This window comes from Nilaparvata lugens, chromosome 3 (genome assembly GCF_014356525.2).
Source record: "Nilaparvata lugens isolate BPH chromosome 3, ASM1435652v1, whole genome shotgun sequence".
NCBI lineage: Eukaryota > Metazoa > Arthropoda > Insecta > Hemiptera > Delphacidae > Nilaparvata > Nilaparvata lugens.
The window spans coordinates 69,491,063-69,512,514 of NC_052506.1; the positions used below are offsets into that span (position 1 = coordinate 69,491,063).

At 33.6% G+C, this 21,452-nt stretch overlaps 1 protein-coding gene across 1 annotated transcript in view; it reads right to left on the reverse strand.

Moving 5' to 3' along the window:
* The window catches only part of LOC111055569, a 548,424-nt gene that overhangs the window by 30,575 nt on the left and 496,397 nt on the right, over positions 1 to 21,452 (reverse strand). Inside the window, exon 10 of the mRNA XM_039422878.1 lies at positions 10,700 to 10,878. Coding sequence (XP_039278812.1) covers positions 10,700 to 10,878 — 179 coding nt within the window. The remainder of the gene's footprint in view (positions 1 to 10,699; positions 10,879 to 21,452) is intronic.

The window sequence follows — 21,452 nt, forward strand, 5'->3', positions numbered from 1 at the left end:
GCTACTGATATTATTTTAGCATAAGAATGTTTTTTCTCTAGTGTAATATTGTTATGCACATGAATAATTTTATCATATGTTGGCCTATGCTATCGACGATAAAAATTCTATCAATTATAGGAGAATTATTGAAAAGTTGACCACTACAGTCATTAGCCAAATAGAACGGACGTTGCTCAACAATCTAAAATGGTACTGGTGAAATAATATAAAATGTAGAATAGAGTACAATGTGATCTTATGTTTATTTTTATACCTCGAGACAAGGGACCATTCCCATATTATGGTCCTGAAGAAGTGAAGATGGAAATGGATACTGATTGATGTCTTGGAAGCCATACGCTAGATAAATGAATAGAGTACAATGTATTTCATCAAGATTTGACAATTGAAGAATTTATTACAGTTTTTCAAAGAAGATACGATAAATTTGTTGAATCGTTGTAGGCTATCTGTTTTTATGCATGTAATTGTAAATGTTGGGTGAATTGCCGTTTTTACATTTAGGCCAAGTCTACGATGCATTTTTTAGGCGGTTTTAGACTAGTCGGAAGGGAAAGAAGCTCTCCGATTAGCTAATTACCGAACGCCAAGACAATCAAAAAGCTTCCTGCACTGCAGACTCGTTTGAAAACGACTAAAAAGCGCTTTGTGTGGCTTGGCCTTTACTGATTGTTGACCGATAATCAGAATAATTATTGTCGTCTGATTGGATAATTCTTACTAATAGCTAAATAATTGTCTAGCCAATTGGTGGACAGTTCTGAGAGACGGCTAGACAATCAGTACTGTAAGGGCCAAGCCTCATGCTTTAAAGGGGTCAAAGCCCAACTTAATATGCTATTATAGACTAAACATTTTTGACTGTAGTTGAAAAAATTGATCTTCAGATTTTATGAATTCCTACAATAATAATATTTTATATAGGCCTGAAGTAGTTGCCATTTATCATAATTAAGCTATGATAGAAAAGGAAATCAACCAGAAGCTTTTTATACTAAATCACCGTATTAGTAGGCCAATCGTTCAGCTGTGACTAATAGAAATTAAATAGAGTGAAAAATAAATTAATTACTGCCATGAATATAGACAATATAAATTAATATTCAACCATCAATATTGAATGAGAAATCGAGTTGCTTGTAGCTGCTTTTAGTGAAAACATCATAACCTCAATTCCTAAAATTTTAATCACGTAGAATGTAAAAGCAAATACAGTAAAACGTTGAACTCCACAGTTAAAAATTTTTACAGTAAAACACATATAAATATTAAAAGCAACAATGAGTGAGCATTCAAATTTAAAAACTTATTAGAATAACTTAAATGAATCATGAAGATGTGGTGGTATGAGGAGTAAACAACACAACGCGATTAATAACAAAATAATAAACAAAGTGCTGCCACTGTGGCGCTGCCACATATTCTGTGGCGCTGCTTTCTGTAGATTTAGTACCAATATACTAGCCTACTGACACTGCCATATCTGTTGGTATGGATAATTTTGAGGGCCAATTCAAATGCACGGGAAAGTATTGAAAGTAAAAATGAAACCAAAATTTAAACCAGGTAAGAAATTTTAAAAGCCATGAATTATTATTTTGAGTTTTTTATCATCTTTTGTGTTGGTGATAGTAGCTAATGATTAATAGTTTAAACAACTTTTAATTCTTCCAAGTCTTTGTTAGAATGGAGAAATCAAACATCGTGACCCATGCGGTAGTGGTAATAAAGTAAACTTGGATACTCACAGTGTATACTGAGGTTTACTTTGCTAATAGACTCTGATGCTCCGACCTCGTTCTCTAAAATACACGAGTAAATGCCATGATCTTTTCGTGTTGAGTTTTTTATTAGCAAAGTTGTTTGTTCCGGAGTTCCACCTTCATAGTGACCCGAATCTAACGCTAGAGGCTCGTTGTCTTTTCTCCTGCAACAGGCAATGAAAAAAGAGCTTTCATTAGATTCAAAATTGGGAAAATTCGTACTTTGACGGAGATTTTTGTCAGAAAATTCTTACAATGATTGTACACAGTCAATAGTTACAATAGATTGGAATTGGAAAGAAAAATTACATTTATTTCTTTTATACACAGAAATATCTAAAGTATAAGTACATTATAATTGTTACATTAGGTCTTATAGTATAATTCTACTCTTATTAATGGAGTTTATAATAACGTCTTAGTTTGAAGAATAATTTTCAACAGAAATAACATTGTTTAAAAGTGGAGGTTCGGTTTAAATATGCCCATATTACTCGTATATGCCTATTATTTATGAACCAAAATCAGTACTTATTAGTCAATCAAACGTCGAAGTTATCATTAAAAGCTTTGTACTTATCCAATCAATCATTACTATTGATGGGCCTTTGGTATTACAGTAGGCTACCTATTAAAATCAAGAATCGCATTACCCCCTTTAATTCGAAGTTTCATCATTTGAATAAATTTAATGGAGAAGATTCAAATATATAAGGTTGTATTTTGGATAAATAAGTAGAATAAATGATCTAAACTAGGTTTATCGGATCTCTTATTAAGCAACTGGGAATGATGAAGAAAACTATAATGTAACTCGAATGCTGAAAATGATAAAGTTTTAGTTTTACTTTTAAAGAATAAAGAGTTGACGAGGGAAACTCACAAAGAAAACGATTTTACATACCAACTGCGTTTTAATCACCATGACAGTGCTGCCACCATAGTTGTTCAAGCACATAGATAATTTTGACATTACAATAGAAATAATACAAAATATAGTTTTACATGAATTATTATATTCCAACACTCCTCCTTAATGTCAAAATGTTTTAACAAGAAATCAGTTTACATCTAAATTGTTATTTCTTAAATGATAATAAAGATTTTAAACAGAATTACTTGTTAGAAAGTCATCACTTGTATTACTTGTTTTACATAGTCACCAACATATCTTTAAACTTCGAAAATTTGTTACTCAATAATGGTTTAGTAAATATGTCAGCTAGCTGTTTTTCTGAACAACAATATTGTATTTCAAACATGCCATTATGGAATTGTTCGCTTACAAAATGGTACCTGACATCAATGTGTTTACTTTTCCTGTTCATTTGACCTGATTTAATTAGCTTGATAGCACTTTGATTGTCCACATTAAGTAATGTATTTATAGTTTTGTTAGTCAATTCTGAAAGAATAGTCTTCAAATATTTTAATTCTTTACAACACTCTGCAGCAGAAATATACTCAGCTTCTGCTGTGGATAAGGCAATAATTGGTTGTTTTCTAGAGCTCCAAATAATTGGTGCTCCTCCCAACAATATAACATACCCATTTGTGCTTTTTCTATCATTTAGATCACCAGCATAATCTGAATCACAATATGCTTCAACTTTCAATACATTTGACTCACAACTAGGAAAAAATAAACCAACATCTTTTGATCCATTTAGATCATCTTAGGGTTCTCTTAACATTTTGTACATCTTTAGCACTAGGGTTATCTAAGTACCGGCTTTCATAGTTGACTGCAAAAGACATGTCAGGTCTTGTTTTGTTAGTTAAGTATAGCAAACTACCTACCGCCTCTCTATAGGGAAAATCTATTCTAAGCTTTTCAATTTGGTCATTTTTTACTATGGGTGTATTTTGATATTTACTGCCAGTCATACTAAAATTTTCAAGAACTTTCTTAGAATAGCTTGTCTGTGTTACAAAAATGCCTTCTTTGTTTTGTCTTATTTCCAAACCTAAATAACTAGCTGGATTCTCATTTACTGTCATTTCTAAATTTTTCCAATAGATTATTCATTTTAGTTTCATCCTTGCTCATCAAAATTCCATTATCTACATGTATGGCTAAATAAAGTTTGTCACGTTATTATTTATATTTAAATAACGATTAGCCTCCTGCTTGGCATCAGTCGGTAAAGCATGAGATTTGATATAATTAGGTCGTGGTTTTCTAATAGTATTCAGTCTTAAAAAAAAATCTTGATAGGCCTAGATATGGGCTTCTCCTATAACTCTTGTAATTCAATAAATAATAAATATATATAAATATGATACTTATACTATAGTGTTGAGGAATAAAAAATAAATTGCACACCATGAACGTTCATACATATATTAAACAAATAATGCAAAAAATAGATCGAGGCAAAAAATATATAAAGAGCGATAAAAAAATATAATATAAAATAGAACAATAATTGAAATCAATAAAATATCACAGGCTAAACTTTATATTCTAGATTTATGGCACGAATCATTACCATGTGCCTTTATCTTAAATCATATGCATTCTTTTGCATGTAGCTGCGATATGCGCTTGCTAATACTTGTCGACTTGGACAATTCAATTAAGAATATGTGCTTTAAGATCAGTTTGATAAATAAGCCACTAATAATCCAAATATATATATATTAAAATCTCTAGTACTTAGTAGATTTCTTTGTATCGAATATATATTTTTATCTCAGGGTGCAAGATTCGGCACCTGACAGAATAAGTAGAGCCATTCATCTAGTGAATTAGAGCTATAATAAATTATCGCAAATTGTATTGCAAAAAATTAAATATCATATGCATACGTTTTAATAGCCTAGATTTTGTACTTCTTTGATTTAATAGAACTTTCTGAAATATTGATCTATATTTTTCTTTCAATGAAATACCTTTAATACTAATTTTACTTGCGCAAGTATTACTCTTATTAATTTCTTAATTTATAATAAAAACCCTTTCGGCGAGCTAGCTTTGATCATCAGATTAATTCAAAGCACTAGGGCGCCCACCACTAATTCAAATTTATCACTCACGTGTCGAAAATCTTCTTGTAATCCGCCGATGTCGATCCAACTCCATGTGGTCCGGGAATATGGTAGCCAGAATTGTCTCTTCCAAGGGGTTATAAATTTAATTAAAAATGAAAATGACTTCTGCTTCACAATAGCATCACCAAATCTTTCTGTAATTCTCATAAAAATTTCATCATCTAATTCCCCATACAAAAAAGCAGTTTTTACATCAAATGTTTGGATTTTCAAATTATCCTGCGCTGCAATTGAAAACAAAATTCTTAATGATGCATTGTCTACAACAGGACTAAAAGTATCTTTAAAATCGATTGAACCTTCTTTCTGTTGACATCCTCTAACAACTAACCTAGCCTTGTATATCCCATTATCTTTTACTTTGAATACCCACCTACTTGTTAAAATTTCCTTTCCTGTAGTTTCTTTTTCATCAACAATACTCCAAGTACTATTCTTTTCCAAAGATACTTTCTCTTTATTTATTGCTTCCTTCCATTTTTCCCTGTCCTCACTCTCCATGCATTCCATAAATGTTAACATTACTTGTCCATCATTGTATCTAGCAGGTGGTCTTATATTATTTCTTGGTCTCAAACTATAATGTTGATTCACTTCTTCTAATTGATCCTCATTCACCATCTCTGCTTCTTGTTCTCTTACATTCATCTCATTCCTGATCTCTGCTTCTTGTTCTCTTTCATTCATCTCATTCCTGATCTCTGCTTCTTGTTCTCTTTCATTCATCATCTCTGCTTCTTGTACATTTTCTTGTTCTCTCTGATTTTCTAAATCATTTCTATTTTGTCTACATTTTACAAGCATTTCATTTTGGTCTTTTACAATTTCATTTGAATAGAACAGTTCTTCTTTTTCATTAAACAAAACATCTCTCGAGATAAAAATCTTTCTTTTTACTGGATCCCATAATCTATAACCATTTGGGGCATATCCTACAAAATTGCCTCTTTGCTACGGCTGTCAAGTTTTTTAAGTGGACCTAATACTTTTGAATGTACTTTAGAATCAAATATGTTTAATTTACTCAAATCCGTTTTCTACCTACCTTTTTCAGCAGGTGTTGTATCAATACTAACAGTTGGACTACGGTACGATTTATAAGATAGGCAGATGTTAATACAGCCTCTCCCCACATACTTTTGGGTGAATTTGAATAAAAAATTAATGCTCTTGCTTTTTCCATTAATGTTCTGTTCATTCGTTCAGCAATTCCATTTAGTTGGGGTGAATAGGGTATAGTATAATCTAGCACAATTCCCCGTGATTTACACCAATTTTTCAAGCAATTAGATACATATTCTCCACCATTATCACACCTGATTTTAGCAACTTTGAGATTGAAATGAGCTTCAGCTTCATATACATATTCTTTCAAATAAGTAGCAGTTTCATTCTTAGATCTTAACAAATAGACTTTACAAAAATGACTGAATCATCAACACATGTCAAAAAATAATTTCGATATACACTATACTTTATTTATAAATTACTCTCATACTTCTATCACAGTTCGCAGACATATTTGCTGCATCTCCTTTATACCTTTATCAAATACAATAACAAATTCTCCTCCTCAACACATAAAATATCATAATATAAACTTCTAAACGCACTCCTCCTGACAACACTTAAACATAGTAATTTTTAAATTCGCCGCTTGCAGGGCCGCCAACCTAACTACACACATTTCATAATTCTCATAAATGATTCCTTTTAGACAATAATTTCGATTCACAAAACTTCTGGGCTTATATCTTATAGTATTTCTTAGGTCTTAATATAAATAATTTTTTATACATCAGGTACAATACTTTTCCTTTGCTAATGGCTCTTTGGTTTTTTGGTAGCTTGTATTCACTTAAGTCTTTTCAGGTAACAAACGTGGCATAATTAAAAGTAATAATATAAAACATATAAATAAATATCCGACATTAATAATATGATAAATACAATAATAAATAACAATGATAAATAACAATTTTCGGGGTAACCATACTTTTTTATAATCATATGGGCAGATTACATATTTGATTCAGGTGGCCTTGCCCAGCTGGTCACTGATTCTACAGAATTTGCTGTCGAATTTCATAATTAACCTAACTGCTGCATTTTTTCTCTTTAAAGGTAATTTACAATTTTAAATATACTATCCCCGCTTGTGTCCTTTTTTAGTGGATGTAGCTAATTTAATTACACATTTAAAAATTGTTCTTTTTCTTATTGCAGCTTCTAACGGTTGGAAGGAATTAAAACACTGGATTGTTGCCATGCGGTCCTATGCCAAGATTAAATTTATTACGAAGGTTAGTAATGGCTTGATAGTGGTGTTTTCTTTGATTGCTTATCGTATTTATTTCAAATTCGATGATATTTCATGTAGAATTGTTGTGGTTTTCCCGTATCTTCTTGCATTCTGTTTGTAGATGTTGCTGTAGGCCGTTAGGTTATCTGCTATCCGTTGGTGAGGCTGTCCTAATTGATAATTTATCTTCATGAATATAAAACCCCGGTATCTTGTATACTCCTTTAAACAATTCCTTGTTTCATTAATGGTAGTTTCTTTTAATCTGTTCTTTTTCCAATCATCCTGTAATTTTAATTCATCTTTCCTCTTATTTTCACCTAATACTCTCGATCTTGGTTCATTATAAATTAGTAGGCTCAAGACAATAAACATTTTTATAATATTAGCTTCCCAATTATCAATAATAGATTCTTTTAATAACCACAATATAATATTTTCCATCATATCTACAACACACTCTTTTATTAATATCACAGCCATTATTACAAACATTAAACACCATAACAAAACATTTATCATCTTTTTAATAGTATTATCTCTCATCATATAATATCCAGGTACTTTTACTTTCTTAATATAATTCCTTATTTCTCTTGATTTTATCAACCACTTTCTGTCCATCAATCTCCACAAGTAATCCATTTCCTTATTATCCAGGCATGATTCCATATTTGTTTCATGAGCAGCTCCATTTTTAATCCATTCATTTGGTCCATTTTGCTGGTCACATTGCTGGTTTGCCCTCTTGAAGCGTATGTGCCGCGGATGCACGCCGTCGGTCCGCTCCTGTCCTCCTCGGTGTCGGTCCGGTGTTCTTCTTTGCCTCTTGAAGCGTGCATGCGGCCGGTATGCGCGCGCGCGGTTCCTCCTTCGTCGCTTCTTTCCGCCTCCGGGCCTTACGATGCATGCTCCTTTCCCGAATGCCGTCCTCTCCGTCCTGATGTCGGCCGTCCGGTGTCCTCGGGCGCTTCCGTCTCCGGTCCTGCATGTTGTCCTCTCGGTCCTCTATCTTGGGGTCCTTGGTCTGCTTCGGTGGGGTACAATGATGCGCGGGTGCGGTGGCGGTCTCTTGATAAGCGGTTGTAGGTTCGGTGCGCGAATCTGTTACATTTTTAGTCTGTTCCATATTCACCAACTCCTTAATTATAGCATGATCTTGGTGGCTGTTTGTGTTCTCCGGCGGTGATGGGTCTTCGGCGGGGAACAGGATACTTAGTAGGGATTGATACTCTCGGGGTGTTTTAATTGCATGTTTGGCGGCGATTTTTTGTGGTTGGATATTGGGGGTATCATATAGTCCTGGTTTATTAGCTGTAGTTTTCTGTATATCTGATGGTGGGTCATTGGGTGCTGGGTCCTGGGTTTTTTGTTGGTTCAATCCTATTGCATGTGCTAGTGTATAATTTGTACTTACTTGTTGAGGTGGCGGTTTATAATTTCTGTTGTAATTGTTTTGTGTGTGATCATTATGTGAGTTTAATCGATCACGGCCATCATAGTGATTCTTACGATTGCTCTGCTGGGCATAGTGGTTGGTTGTGCGATTTTGAAATTTTTCATTATTCCAGTTACCATTTTGCCTGTGCTCATAGCGGCGTTCAAATTGAGGAGCAGATCGGTAGCGATCATATGATACCGGTTCATAATTTTGGCTGTTATACTGATTAAATTTTGAGTTATGTTGATTTGGTGCGTATCTCTGGTCTGAACGGTGGTTTGATATGGCCATTGCAGACTGTATGCCATATAAATGATTTATCAGCTGCTTACAATCAGTAATGGGTTGTGTGGCGAGTGCCATTCTAACTTGATACGGTAGCTTCTTTAAAATAATACTTGCTAATGCCGATTCATTAATGGGCTCGCTCAATTGAGAATTTTTAAACTGTAGGGCAGTGACGAAAGTGGTACATGCACCGTCTAAGTTAGGTTGAAATCGCATGATATGATGTCCGCTAGCACGTCCAACTGTTTACTTCTGCTCCAATACTGTTCCAGGAAGACAGCTACAAACTCATCCAATGATGTAAATTCATGGGCTCTACTCCGAAAGAACATCAGGGGTTCGCCAATCAATAAATTAGTCAAACGAAGACGCCAAAATTCCAAGAGGTAGGTGCAAGAGTTTGTACTAATTTTATCTGATCAATGAATGGTTGAGGTTGCAAATGGCGATCAGTATTATCAAATTTTCCTAGTCCTTGTAATATACTATGTACGTTGAGGTTGTCTGTTTGAATCCCTTGAGGTCGTTGTTGAATATGATTTTCTAATGCTGTTATTTTTTCCTGTGTTATCTGCCATTGACTATTATGTGTAATTTTATTTGCGTTTATTTCTTGATTTAATTGAGTCAGAGTGGATTTTTGAATTAGTAGAGTTCCGTTTAAAGCTTTACAGTTTCTGTATTTTGATTTATGCTACCTTGCAGTTGGTTCATTTTTGTGGACATATTAATCTGTTTATTTTGTATTTCTTTAATACTGTTAATATTTTTGTCAACTGTAGTTGTTAAGGTTTGATTGGCAACGGTAATTTGTTTGTGGATTTCTTGGTGGCAATCGGCCTTAATGTTATTTGTTATATCCTGAATGGGTGTAGTGATTTGTGTGGTTAGGTTATCTATCCTTTCATTGAGTTCACATGTAACCGTATCCAACCTTTCCGATAATCCTGCCGTAACTTTATCCTGACTTTCTTTTTGTAGGGTTATCATTGCTTTTAATTCTTCCCTATGATTCTCTACTTTAGTTTCAATATTATCCAACCGTTGTTCTACTGATTTTATAGCGCCTGCGGTCTCTTTCATGCCCTGTTCCACTGTTTGTTTATTTTCCTCTTTTACTGTAGCAATCTCTTTTTTAATCTCCTGCATCATATTATCCATTGTTTTTTGTAACATAATATTGAAAGTACTGCTAGTTTGTTCCATTATTACCTTTTGAAGCGGATCTAACTCTGTGATTGAAAATATACTTTGTTTGCTCAGGTGTGACTCGGCCTCCGGCGATGCGGGTTCTGCAGGCTGCTCCTCGCCCCCTTCAAAGTTGATCTCTACTATCCGTTGATTCAATGGTGTGTCAGCGGCGTCGATTCGAGTGGATGATAGAGGTTGCAGACCTGGTGGATCGAAGACTATCGACCCGACGCTTCCTGGTTCCCTTTCTCGTGGCGTATTGGCATCTACCGTGGTGGGGTTTGATGTGCTTGGAGTCGACAAAGTGGGATCTGTGCAACCGCCGTACATATATGAAACTTCAGAGTTTGCGGGAGTGTGATTCATTATGTCAAATATGATAAATGCTAATTAAACAGTGATAAAAATGATAAGCGAAAATGCTTAAAAAAGAGACACAAACCGGGACTTACAGTGAAACAGTGATGTGTAAAGTGTTTGGATACTCATACAACAAGGTATTTATACTTGAGTTTTTTATCATCTTTTGTGTTGGTGATAGTAGCTAATGATTAATAGTTTAAACAACTTTTAATTCTTCCAAGTCTTTGTTAGAATGGAGAAATCAAACATCGTGACCCATGCGGTAGTGGTAATAAAGTAAACTTGGATACTCACAGTGTATACTGAGGTTTACTTTGCTAATAGACTCTGATGCTCCGACCTCGTTCTCTAAAATACACGAGTAAATGCCATGATCTTTTCGTGTTGAGTTTTTTATTAGCAAAGTTGTTTGTTCCGGAGTTCCACCTTCATAGTGACCCGAATCTAACGCTAGAGGCTCGTTGTCTTTTCTCCTGCAACAGGCAATGAAAAAAGAGCTTTCATTAGATTCAAAATTGGGAAAATTCGTACTTTGACGGAGATTTTTGTCAGAAAATTCTTACAATGATTGTACACAGTCAATAGTTACAATAGATTGGAATTGGAAAAAAAATTACATTTATTTCTTTTATACACAGAAATATCTAAAGTATAAGTACATTATAATTGTTACATTAGGTCTTATAGTATAATTCTACTCTTATTAATGGAGTTTATAATAACGTCTTAGTTTGAAGAATAATTTTCAACAGAAATAACATTGTTTAAAAGTGGAGGTTCGGTTTAAATATGCCCATATTACTCGTATATGCCTATTATTTATGAACCAAAATCAGTACTTATTAGTCAATCAAACGTCGAAGTTATCATTAAAAGCTTTGTACTTATCCAATCAATCATTACTATTGATGGGCCTACCTATTAAAATCAAGAATCGCATTACCCCCTTTAATTCGAAGTTTCATCATTTGAATAAATTTAATGGAGAAGATTCAAATATATAAGGTTGTATTTTGGATAAATAAGTAGAATAAATGATCTAAACTAGGTTTATCGGATCTCTTATTAAGCAACTGGGAATGATGAAGAAAGCTATAATGCAACTCGAATGCTGAAAATGATAAAGTTTTAGTTTTACTTTTAAAGAATAAAGAGTTGACGAGGGAAACTCGCAAAGAAAACGATTTTACATACCAACTGCGTTTTAATCACCATGACAGTGCTGCCACCATAGTTGTTCAAACACATAAATAATTTTGACATTACAATAGAAATAATACAAAATATAGTTTTACATGAATTATTATATTCCAACACTCCTCCTTAATGTCAAAATGTTTTAACAAGAAATCAGTTTACATCTAAATTGTTATTTCTTAAATGATAATATAGATTTTAAACAGAATTACTTGTTAGAAAGTCATCACTTGTATTACTTGTTTTACATAGTCACCAACATATCTTTAAACTTCGAAAATTTGTTACTCAATAATGGTTTAGTAAATATGTCAGCTAGCTGTTTTTCTGAACAACAATAGATTGATTCTCATTTACTGTCATTTCAAAATTTTTCAATAATTTTTCCAATAGATTATTCATTTTAGTTTCATCCTTGCTCATCAAAATTCCATTATCTACATGTATGGCTAAATAAAGTTCATTTGAACTGTCTTGCTTTAGAAAAAATGTTAGTTTTATATTCCATTGAGAAGGGGCTTGTTTTAATCCATAAAGGGCTTTCTTCAATCTACATACCTTTCCTTCTTCATCACCAAATCTTTCTGGAATTCTCATAAAAATTTCATCATCTAATTCCCCATACAAAAAAGCAGTTTTAACATCAAATGTTTGGATTTTCAAATTATCCTGCGCTGCAATTGAAAACAAAATTCTTAATGATGCATTGTCTACAACACGACTAAAAGTATCTTTAAAATCGATTGAACCTTCTTTCTGTTGACATCCTCTAACAACTAACCTAGCCTTGTATATCCCATTATCTTTTACTTTGAATAGGCCTACCCACCTACTTGTTAAAATTTCCTTTCCTGTAGTTTCTTTTTCATCAACAATACTCCAAGTACTATTCTTTTCCAAAGATACTTTCTCTTTATTTATTGCTTCCTTCCATTTTTCTCTGTCCTCACTCTCCATGCATTTCATAAATGTTAACATTACTTGTCCATCATTGTATCTAGCAGGTGGTCTTATATTATTTCTTGGTCTCAAACTATAATGTTGATTCACTTCTTCTAATTGATCCTCATTCACCATCTCTGCTTCTTGTTCTCTTTCATTCATCTCATTCCTGATCTCTGCTTCTTGTTCTCTTTCATTCATCTCATTCCTGATCTCTGCTTCTTGTTCTCTTTCATTCATCATCTCTGCTTCTTGTACATTTTCTTGTTCTCTCTGATTTTCTAAATCATTTCTATTTTGTCTACATTTTACAAGCATTTCATTTTGGTCTTTTACAGTTTCATTTGAATAGAACAGTTCTTCTTTTTCATTAAACAAAACATCTCTCGAGATAAAAATCTTTCTTTTTACTGGATCCCATAATCTATAACCATTTGGGGCATATCCTACAAAAATTGCCTCTTTGCTACGGCTGTCAAGTTTTTTAAGTGGACCTAATACTTTTGAATGTACTTTAGAATCAAATATGTTTAATTTACTCAAATCCGGTTTTCTACCATACCATTTTTCAGCAGGTGTTGTATCAATACTAACAGTTGGACTACGGTACGATTTATAAGATAGACAGATGTTAATACAGCCTCTCCCAACATACTTTTGGGTAAATTTGAATAAAAAATTAATGCTCTTGCTTTTTCCATTAATGTTCTGTTCATTCGTTCAGCAGTTCCATTTAGTTGGGGTGAATAGGGTATAGTATAATCTAGCACAATTCCCCGTGATTTACCCCAATTTTTCAAGCAATTAGATACATATTCTCCACCATTATCACACCTGATTTTAGCAACTTTGAGATTGAAATGAGCTTCAGCTTCATATACATATTCTTTCAAATAAGTAGCAGTTTCATTCTTAGATCTTAACAAATAGACTCTACAAAAATGACTGAAATCATCAACACATGTCAAAAAATAATTTCTACCATCATGAGTTCAATAGGACCACATAAATCTGAATGAATTACTTGCAAAAAATTTGATGCTCTATTTCTTATGGAATTGAAAGGTTTTCTTACTAGTTTGGCTTTTGGACAAATATTACAAAATTCCTCTTCACAAATATTCAATACATTTGATGGAATTCCTACTGAAATTTTGAATAATTTTTCAAGATTCTTGAAACTAATATGACCTAATTTCCTATGTCAATTCATTGCTTCTGAATGATTTGAGAAACTAGATTCAGAATCTTTGTCAATCTTCTTAGAAATATGATTCACTATGGCCTTGTCATGATTACCTATTTTACTGGCATATTCTGCAATAGTTACATTATTTTTAATTTCTTCTTTTAATTGAACTTCATATAAACCTTGCTTATTTTTATTCCCTTCCAAAATAACAATTTCGTTTTTCATGATTTGGACTTTACTTTTAGTAAACAAAACTTTTCCACCATTTTCGGTAATTGCATTTACTGACTTTAAATTATTAGTGAGATCTGGGACATATGTAACATTTTTAAGTATACACTGTTCTGAGTTTACAACTCCTGAAGCTAATGCTACCATACTTTGATCTTTCTTGGCAACAGATATCGTTTGATACATGTTTTTAGATTATCTAAAATACTGACATCATTAGTCATGTGATTTGGTGTACAACCACTATCTATGATAAATACTTCATTGGAGACATCCTGACCCTCAGTTGCTTTTAGGCTATGACTTATTGAACTATTTACTTGAGTTAGAAAAGATGTTTTACTTTGAGCCTTATTACGAAAGTAACAGTCTTTTTCATTGTGATTAGTTTTTTTACAGATTTTACATGACTTGTTATCACTAGACCTATTGTTTTTTCAAAAAACAATCCTTTTCATAATGATTTGACTTTTTGCAATGAGTACAAAATTTTTGTTTAGACCTGTTATTTGGGCAGTTATTACGAATGTGTCCATATTCATTACAGGAGTAGCATTTTGTTGTCTTACTATTGGAAGTAGAAGCCTTGATCTTACCTCGTTCTTGTCTTACTGTTTTAAACGCCAGAGATTCGCTCTCACCTGACCATTTAATTTCTTCTTGGAGAAGTCTAGCCTTTAGATTATCCAAAGTCTTTTCCGTGTTTACTGTAGAATCCCACGCACTTGAAAAATGTTTATACTGTTCTGGGAGTACACTCAGTATTTTAGTAATCACCATTGTTTCATCGATTTTCTGGTCAAGTCTTTTCAATTTGTATGCGATGTTTTGAATGTATGTTAGGTTACCCATCATGTCTTTATCTGTAGAGAACTTGCATGTATAAAAGTCTTGAAGAAGAGCACATTTTTGTTGAGTTGTGTCACGTTTAAATAAATTTTTCAATGTGTCATACATTTCCTTGGCACTATTACACGATATAATATGTATTTTTACATCATTGTCCAGCGTCATCAAGATGTAATGCTGAGCTTTTGCGTCTTTGTTTTTGAAAATCTTAATCTTATCAGCACTTTCGCCCTGTTGTTCTGAAGTTTCAGTTCCATCTACCACATCCATCAGATCTTTAGCTTTAAGTAATATTTTAATTTCAAATTCCCACATAGTGAATGAATCTGCATCCTTCAGCTTATGCACATAATTTTCCCCGTCCATCGTCGCCATTTTGAGGTTACCTTTTACTATTATTTTAAGAGGAAAACCAATAATCACTTTTCATGTTTTACTTGTTTTGAGATTAAACTTTTTACTTGTTTTTACATTTTTGGCCATTATCTGGGCCCATAACCTGAAACTTTTAAAGAATAAAGAGTTGACGAGGGAAACTCACAAAGAAAACGATTTTACATACCGACTGCGTTTTAATCACCATGACAGTGCTGCCACCATAGTTGTTCAAACACATAAATAATTTTGACATTACAATAGAAATAATACAAAATATAGTTTTACATGAATTATTATATTCCAACAGAAAAGTCCAGTTTTCTCAAACTCGATTTGAATAAAGAATCATCGTATGAAGTCAGAACGTTGCATTGTTCCAAATAGTAACCGAAATGATTATAACTCATTATTCTGGAATCATCCAGTGGGAAATCAGGAGAATATAATTTATCATTCATAGATGTGAAAATTTACAGTGAAAATAGAAGAGTAATTTTCATTTGGCAAAATTTGATACGAATTTCAAGCTGAAAGTAACGATTTTTGACAATAAAAATACCGGTTTTTGAGGTCGGGTAGGAGGATATTAGACTTGAAATGTCACAATCTATCACCTGGAAGGAGAATTGCAGAAGAAATCCATTCCTTGATTCTCAGTCAGAGCATCTTCTGTTTCTAAGCACAGATTTGGTGAGTCACCCAAGTATCGTCTTCTCTTGGGACTTTTCCAAATGGGGTATTTAAAAATATTTATATCCATTGAAGAAATTGCAGACTGAAGCATGTGGATTACCTAAGGGGTTGGTCATTAAGTGCGTTGTGACGTCGCATGGCAGTAAGACAACGGTTAGAAGTGGGAGACTGAGGAGAAACGAAATGCGACTGATAAGTTTTCCAAGTTCTCTTCAACCGCTAGTGTCTTCATTTTGCAGTGGATGAACCATTATCGTGCTTAAACTAAGTTGGCATAGCGAGCAGCAGCGACAGAACACGCTATTTCTTTGGAACACTTCTGAATCGCTAGTAAAAACGAGCCCTTCGGCATTATTTTTCAGCAATAAAAACGGTCATTACCAGAGTGGGGATTAGTACCAACTACTGTAATGTCCGAACAGAGCTTTTTCATTGTATTCTCGAGCGCTGAATATTCGCAAACCTCGGAACGGATTCAAAAATTTACCCATGTGAACAGTTCTCTCACAGCACTAAATCTTTTTGATTGTTCCATACTGAGCTCCAAAAGGATTGCACAAAAGTTAAGTTATAATAATGTGCCAAGACGATTTTCTCCACCATATTTAGAGGTCATATTACAACAAAAAGTTACAAAACTGTATCATCATTGTTACTATTTATTACTATTTTTAATACCTAATCAAATTATGTTCAAGGGTTTATCTTGTTTTAGGATAATGTAAAAATACACAGTCAAAAAAAAACTAGGAGAAATTTATCCAACATTTATAATTGCAAACTTAAATAACAAAATGGAATCATGCTGATTATACACACACAATGACCATGGAGAAAATAAATACGGTAATGATACACTTGATATAATATTGTATGATTCTAGTTGATAGTTCCTTATTCTTTCACTATGAGATTAATGAAACTCACGTTCAAATTCACGATTAACACATAATAGCAGTAACAATATTTTTTGGAGTATTTCTTTTATTAAAAAAATGATGAAAAGCAGTTGTTAATCACTGCACTTCTACTAAAAATGATTTTATACTGACAAGATAGAAGAGCTGGTGACAAAATACAAATCCAAGATACAAGATCAGGAGACTTGCAGAAGTACAAGCTACTAACAGCTAACTTTGTATTCGTTAAAGTTGCTGTTGTAAAGTGCGAGTGAAATATTCGCTCGCCACGATAACACTTCGCGGAGTTGAGACGCGTTTCCGCAGCTGAAGAAGCAGAATAGGCGAAAAACTAAGTATTTCGCTGAGAGGGTGGGGTGGTAGGGAAAGACACGACTGAGATTTATTGCACTAGTTCGGATCACCTCCGTTTGGCGAGAAAACTTGCCAGCTAAATCATCGAGACGGGAAAGAATTTATTCAGTCGGCGACAAGATGTTTAATTAGGGGGCGCCTATCAACCACCCCTCGTTCATTCACCCCCCTTCGACCGGCCCCACAACCAACCAACTCAAGTTACCCCTTTCCGGATTTATTAGTGATTAATACTTCACATTGTTCACGTTGGTTCTAGCTGCGTTCTTCTACCCACAGTCTTTCATTGTTTCCCTTCTTCGTTGTAATGATCTTGGGGCTGAGCGGTCTACCGAACACCGCCTTAACGCCGCAAGTGTCAAAGTAACAAGGAACTTTCTTCGCGCGTTTTCATTCCAAGGCAACATTTAAAGAATACAAATTGTTTTCAAACTAAACCAGAGTTATCAGAATAATGAAAAAGTTTCATTGAAAGTAACATTTATGAATGTAATTCACAAAATATAATTGATTCAATTGTGGATGACCATCATAATCATGGGTATGGTGGGAAAAGAACTGTCATAGTTGAGTAAAATGCAATATAAAAGCCAAACTATTTCAGTATAAAAAAGTGACAAAACATTAGCATCCTTTATATATTGATGCATCGACATGTATCATTCAACACTGCTCAACCGTTTATTAATAACACAGCAGTCAGTAATTGCGCTTCCAATTTATATATTCCGGAGGTATATTCCAAGGCTGGAATATACCTCCGCCCGCCACCGCACTAAATAATAATACTATGAGATAAACTAATCGATCCACTACTTTAGTTCCATAGTATTTTGTAATCAATAATCCATTCCCAGAATATTCAAAATGGATTTTTCCAAATTTTGTATCTGTTGCGAACAATGAATGTCACTGAACCTTTTTCTATTTCAACAAAAATATTTTACAGTTTTTCCTGAGAAAATTACAAGGAAAACGTTTGGATTGAAATATTTTTCAGTATTACATTCCACTTCCAGGAAAATGAGTGTAGCCTTATCATGAGCGTATTATAAATATTCAGTCAGTTTTCCTAATGGAAATTCATCTTAATCATTCTGAGCGTTCATTGAAACTAATTAATCCAGGAAGATAATAATATTAAATAGTTTGCTGGATTTTTCCAACATTCTATGATTCTACCTCCGAATTTACAAAAATTGATACAATACTGAAAGTTGGATCACTCTAGTACAATAGCTGGAGTTATACATAAGGAATATTCATTGATAAGAAACGAATTGGATAAGTGGGGAAAATACTAGAATAAAAAGTGTAGTAGGAAATTCCCAAATCTCCTTATATTGAAAGCTGCGCTACGCTAATGTTAACGGGACAGAGTAGTCTATTTCAAAGAATTTGATTATGGAATATTGTACTATGAAAATATTGTACTATATGATCTTTATGAACTCCATTACATGAGGATGGAAGAGATGCTTTGAATTCGAACAAGCAACGTAATTGAACAATGAAACACACCTCTTATCCATAGAAATCGAATTTGTCTAATTCACACGATCTGTTACCAAGCAATTATAATATTTTTCATGTTTGATTACTTTTGATCAACTTATAATATTCATCCAAATTCTATAAAAAATTGTTTCGTTCTAAGACTGTCCTTCCACAGAGGAAATTGAAAAATCAGTGACGTTAATATTGACATTTTTTGTGATTCACATTTTTACAACAGTGGAATTCCATTATATTCCCAATCCCTCATTCTCATTATTTGTACTCTTCCAATTTTACGATCTCTTCTGTTGTCATAATTTGTAAATGGAAGGATGAATTTCTAAGATTATATGATATTAGAATGATTGTTGAAAACCATTCTGTATTAGAATGAAAATTTTCTTTGAATATACTCAAGTTAATGCATGACTTGTTTGATTTTCCAGTTATCAAGCTTTTCTAACAGGTTTTTATTACTTCTACGTGACACCGTTGAGCTTGGTAATTGATAAAAAATACTCTCACAAAAAACAGCTAATCAATATTTTTCTTTTCCATCCGGGAATTCATCATCCCTTCCGTTCAGAATGTTCTTTTACCAATTTCGTGCTCTTCAATTTACTCGGTGTTGAGAGCCCAATTTGCGCCAGTTCACTTTAAATCTAGTCGACGTCGCCACCAATCAAATCCCACGCGTATATTCCTCCTCCCCCCTCGCCTGACATTTTTATCATTGGCTCAGCTTTCATTCACGGATCCCCCTACATACCATTGCGATGGCACCAATAAACCCTGTTCCTTGCTTTGTTTTTCTGCGCCTCGAATTCAAAATACCCGAAGAGGGTGAAACTCGTCAGCACCCTCCATCGATGCCACATGTACAGGGAAGAGGCGGTTCCACATTTGGAGGAAAAAGGGTTGTGCGTTTTCATTTTAATACAGGCGGGACAGAAGTGCACCCCTTACTAAAGTAACGGGTTACACAAATTGAAACCGGTGAAAAATCAGTGGTGTTCTACCTAAACAACAAGCTTGTTGAGCTAGATCAACGGTCTTAAATATTGTGAATGTGAGAACCAAATGAAGTTCTGCTAGCTTGGTGAATCTGTTCTATCTCTCATTGTTTGAATAATTCTGTTATCTAGTTTTATAATTGCTAATATAGTCCCAGTCACTATATACATTGGTGCATGCAATTTATATTGTAGTTCTGATTTTCCAATGTATTATTTGGGTACATAAGAAAAGTCCAGAACCAATTTCTTCATGCAAAATTTCCTTGTGCTAGATACAGGGTGGCCGAAAAACCTCGTATTTTCGGCTCATTTTCCAGTTTTCAGCTATTTCTGCCAAATCTTGTAATCGGACAGAAAAATTTGCTCTCGCCTTCTTTTTGGAATATAAAATCTATTCAAATCTATGTATCTCTGGATTTTAGGCATCTTAGCTCGTAGAGGATGAATTTATCTACAATTTGGAATCAATCGTGAGTTTCTATGATGTATCAGATTCGTTTTAGAAACTCTTGATCAACAGTAGAATCTCGAAAAAAATGTAAAAACTGAAATCTCCATTTTTAAAATCTTCTGTAACTTTCGAACTGTATCATTTATTGGAGAGGGTAGATAGGGACAATTTTCACTTCCTCACTAGATTTGGAAATGTTATCAGGAGTATTTCACAAGACATGCAGCTTTGAATTTTTAAATGAATTAAAAAATTGGCAATTTTTTGTGTATTGGAATATAGGCTTGAGTACACTCAACAATAAATTTTTCATTTTTTGACCGAATTTGACTTATGATGCATGATTTTGGACCGCCTTGACGAGCCGAGAAGAATGAAGTGTAGTACAATGAAATCTGAGCATTGTGTCAAAATTCATAAGTGTTTGAAATTTTGATCCTTGAGGTGTCCTAAGCGCGCCTATCTACTAGGAAATAATGAAATGAAGTGCATCTAACGGGTGATTCTCATAGAAAATAATCTCATGAACTTATGTCATTGTGCGAAATATCATTGTGAGGACAATGTAGTTGGTGATGATGGTTGAAGCTGAAAATTAGGTGTTTTCCACAATACAAGGAGCTTTGTTGTCAGGTGAACCTGGAAATCTATTTGAGATTGAGCGCTCTCCCTGATCTTAGATTGTAGAGCACAAAAATACGCCCAGAGGGATTTTGAATTATACATCTGAATGTTAACAATCGGAAGATATTGTTGATCAAAAACTAAAATTCATCAAAATCGATTTTCCCTTCAAATTTTACTTATTTTCGAAAAATCATAACTCAGTACTCATTGAAGATAGAGAGTTCCGAATAATCTCATTTTATTCAGAATTTTATATTCCAAAAAGAAGGCGAGAGCAAATTTTTCTGTCCGATTACAAGATTTGGCAGAAATAGCTGAAAACTGGAAAATGAGCCGAAAATACGAGGTTTTTCGGCCACTCTGTATCTAGCATAAGGAAATTTTGCATGAAGAAATTGGTTCTGGACTTCTCTTATGTACCCAAATAATATATTAAGAAATCAGAACTATAATATGAATTGCAAGCACACCCCCTTTTTTATGTCTATATTGACTGGACTAATATGAGCGTAACTGCATAACATCAGACACATATCATAATAATTTGTTCAACTTCTGGGCACTGATCGTAGCTATAATTTGATACTTCAAAGTCTCAAATAAAATAGAAATAACAGTTCATGTCCATTAAATTCACTAGTACCCTCAGATTATATTTTTTTGCTACTTTATGATCATAAGAAATCACTAGTACCAGAGA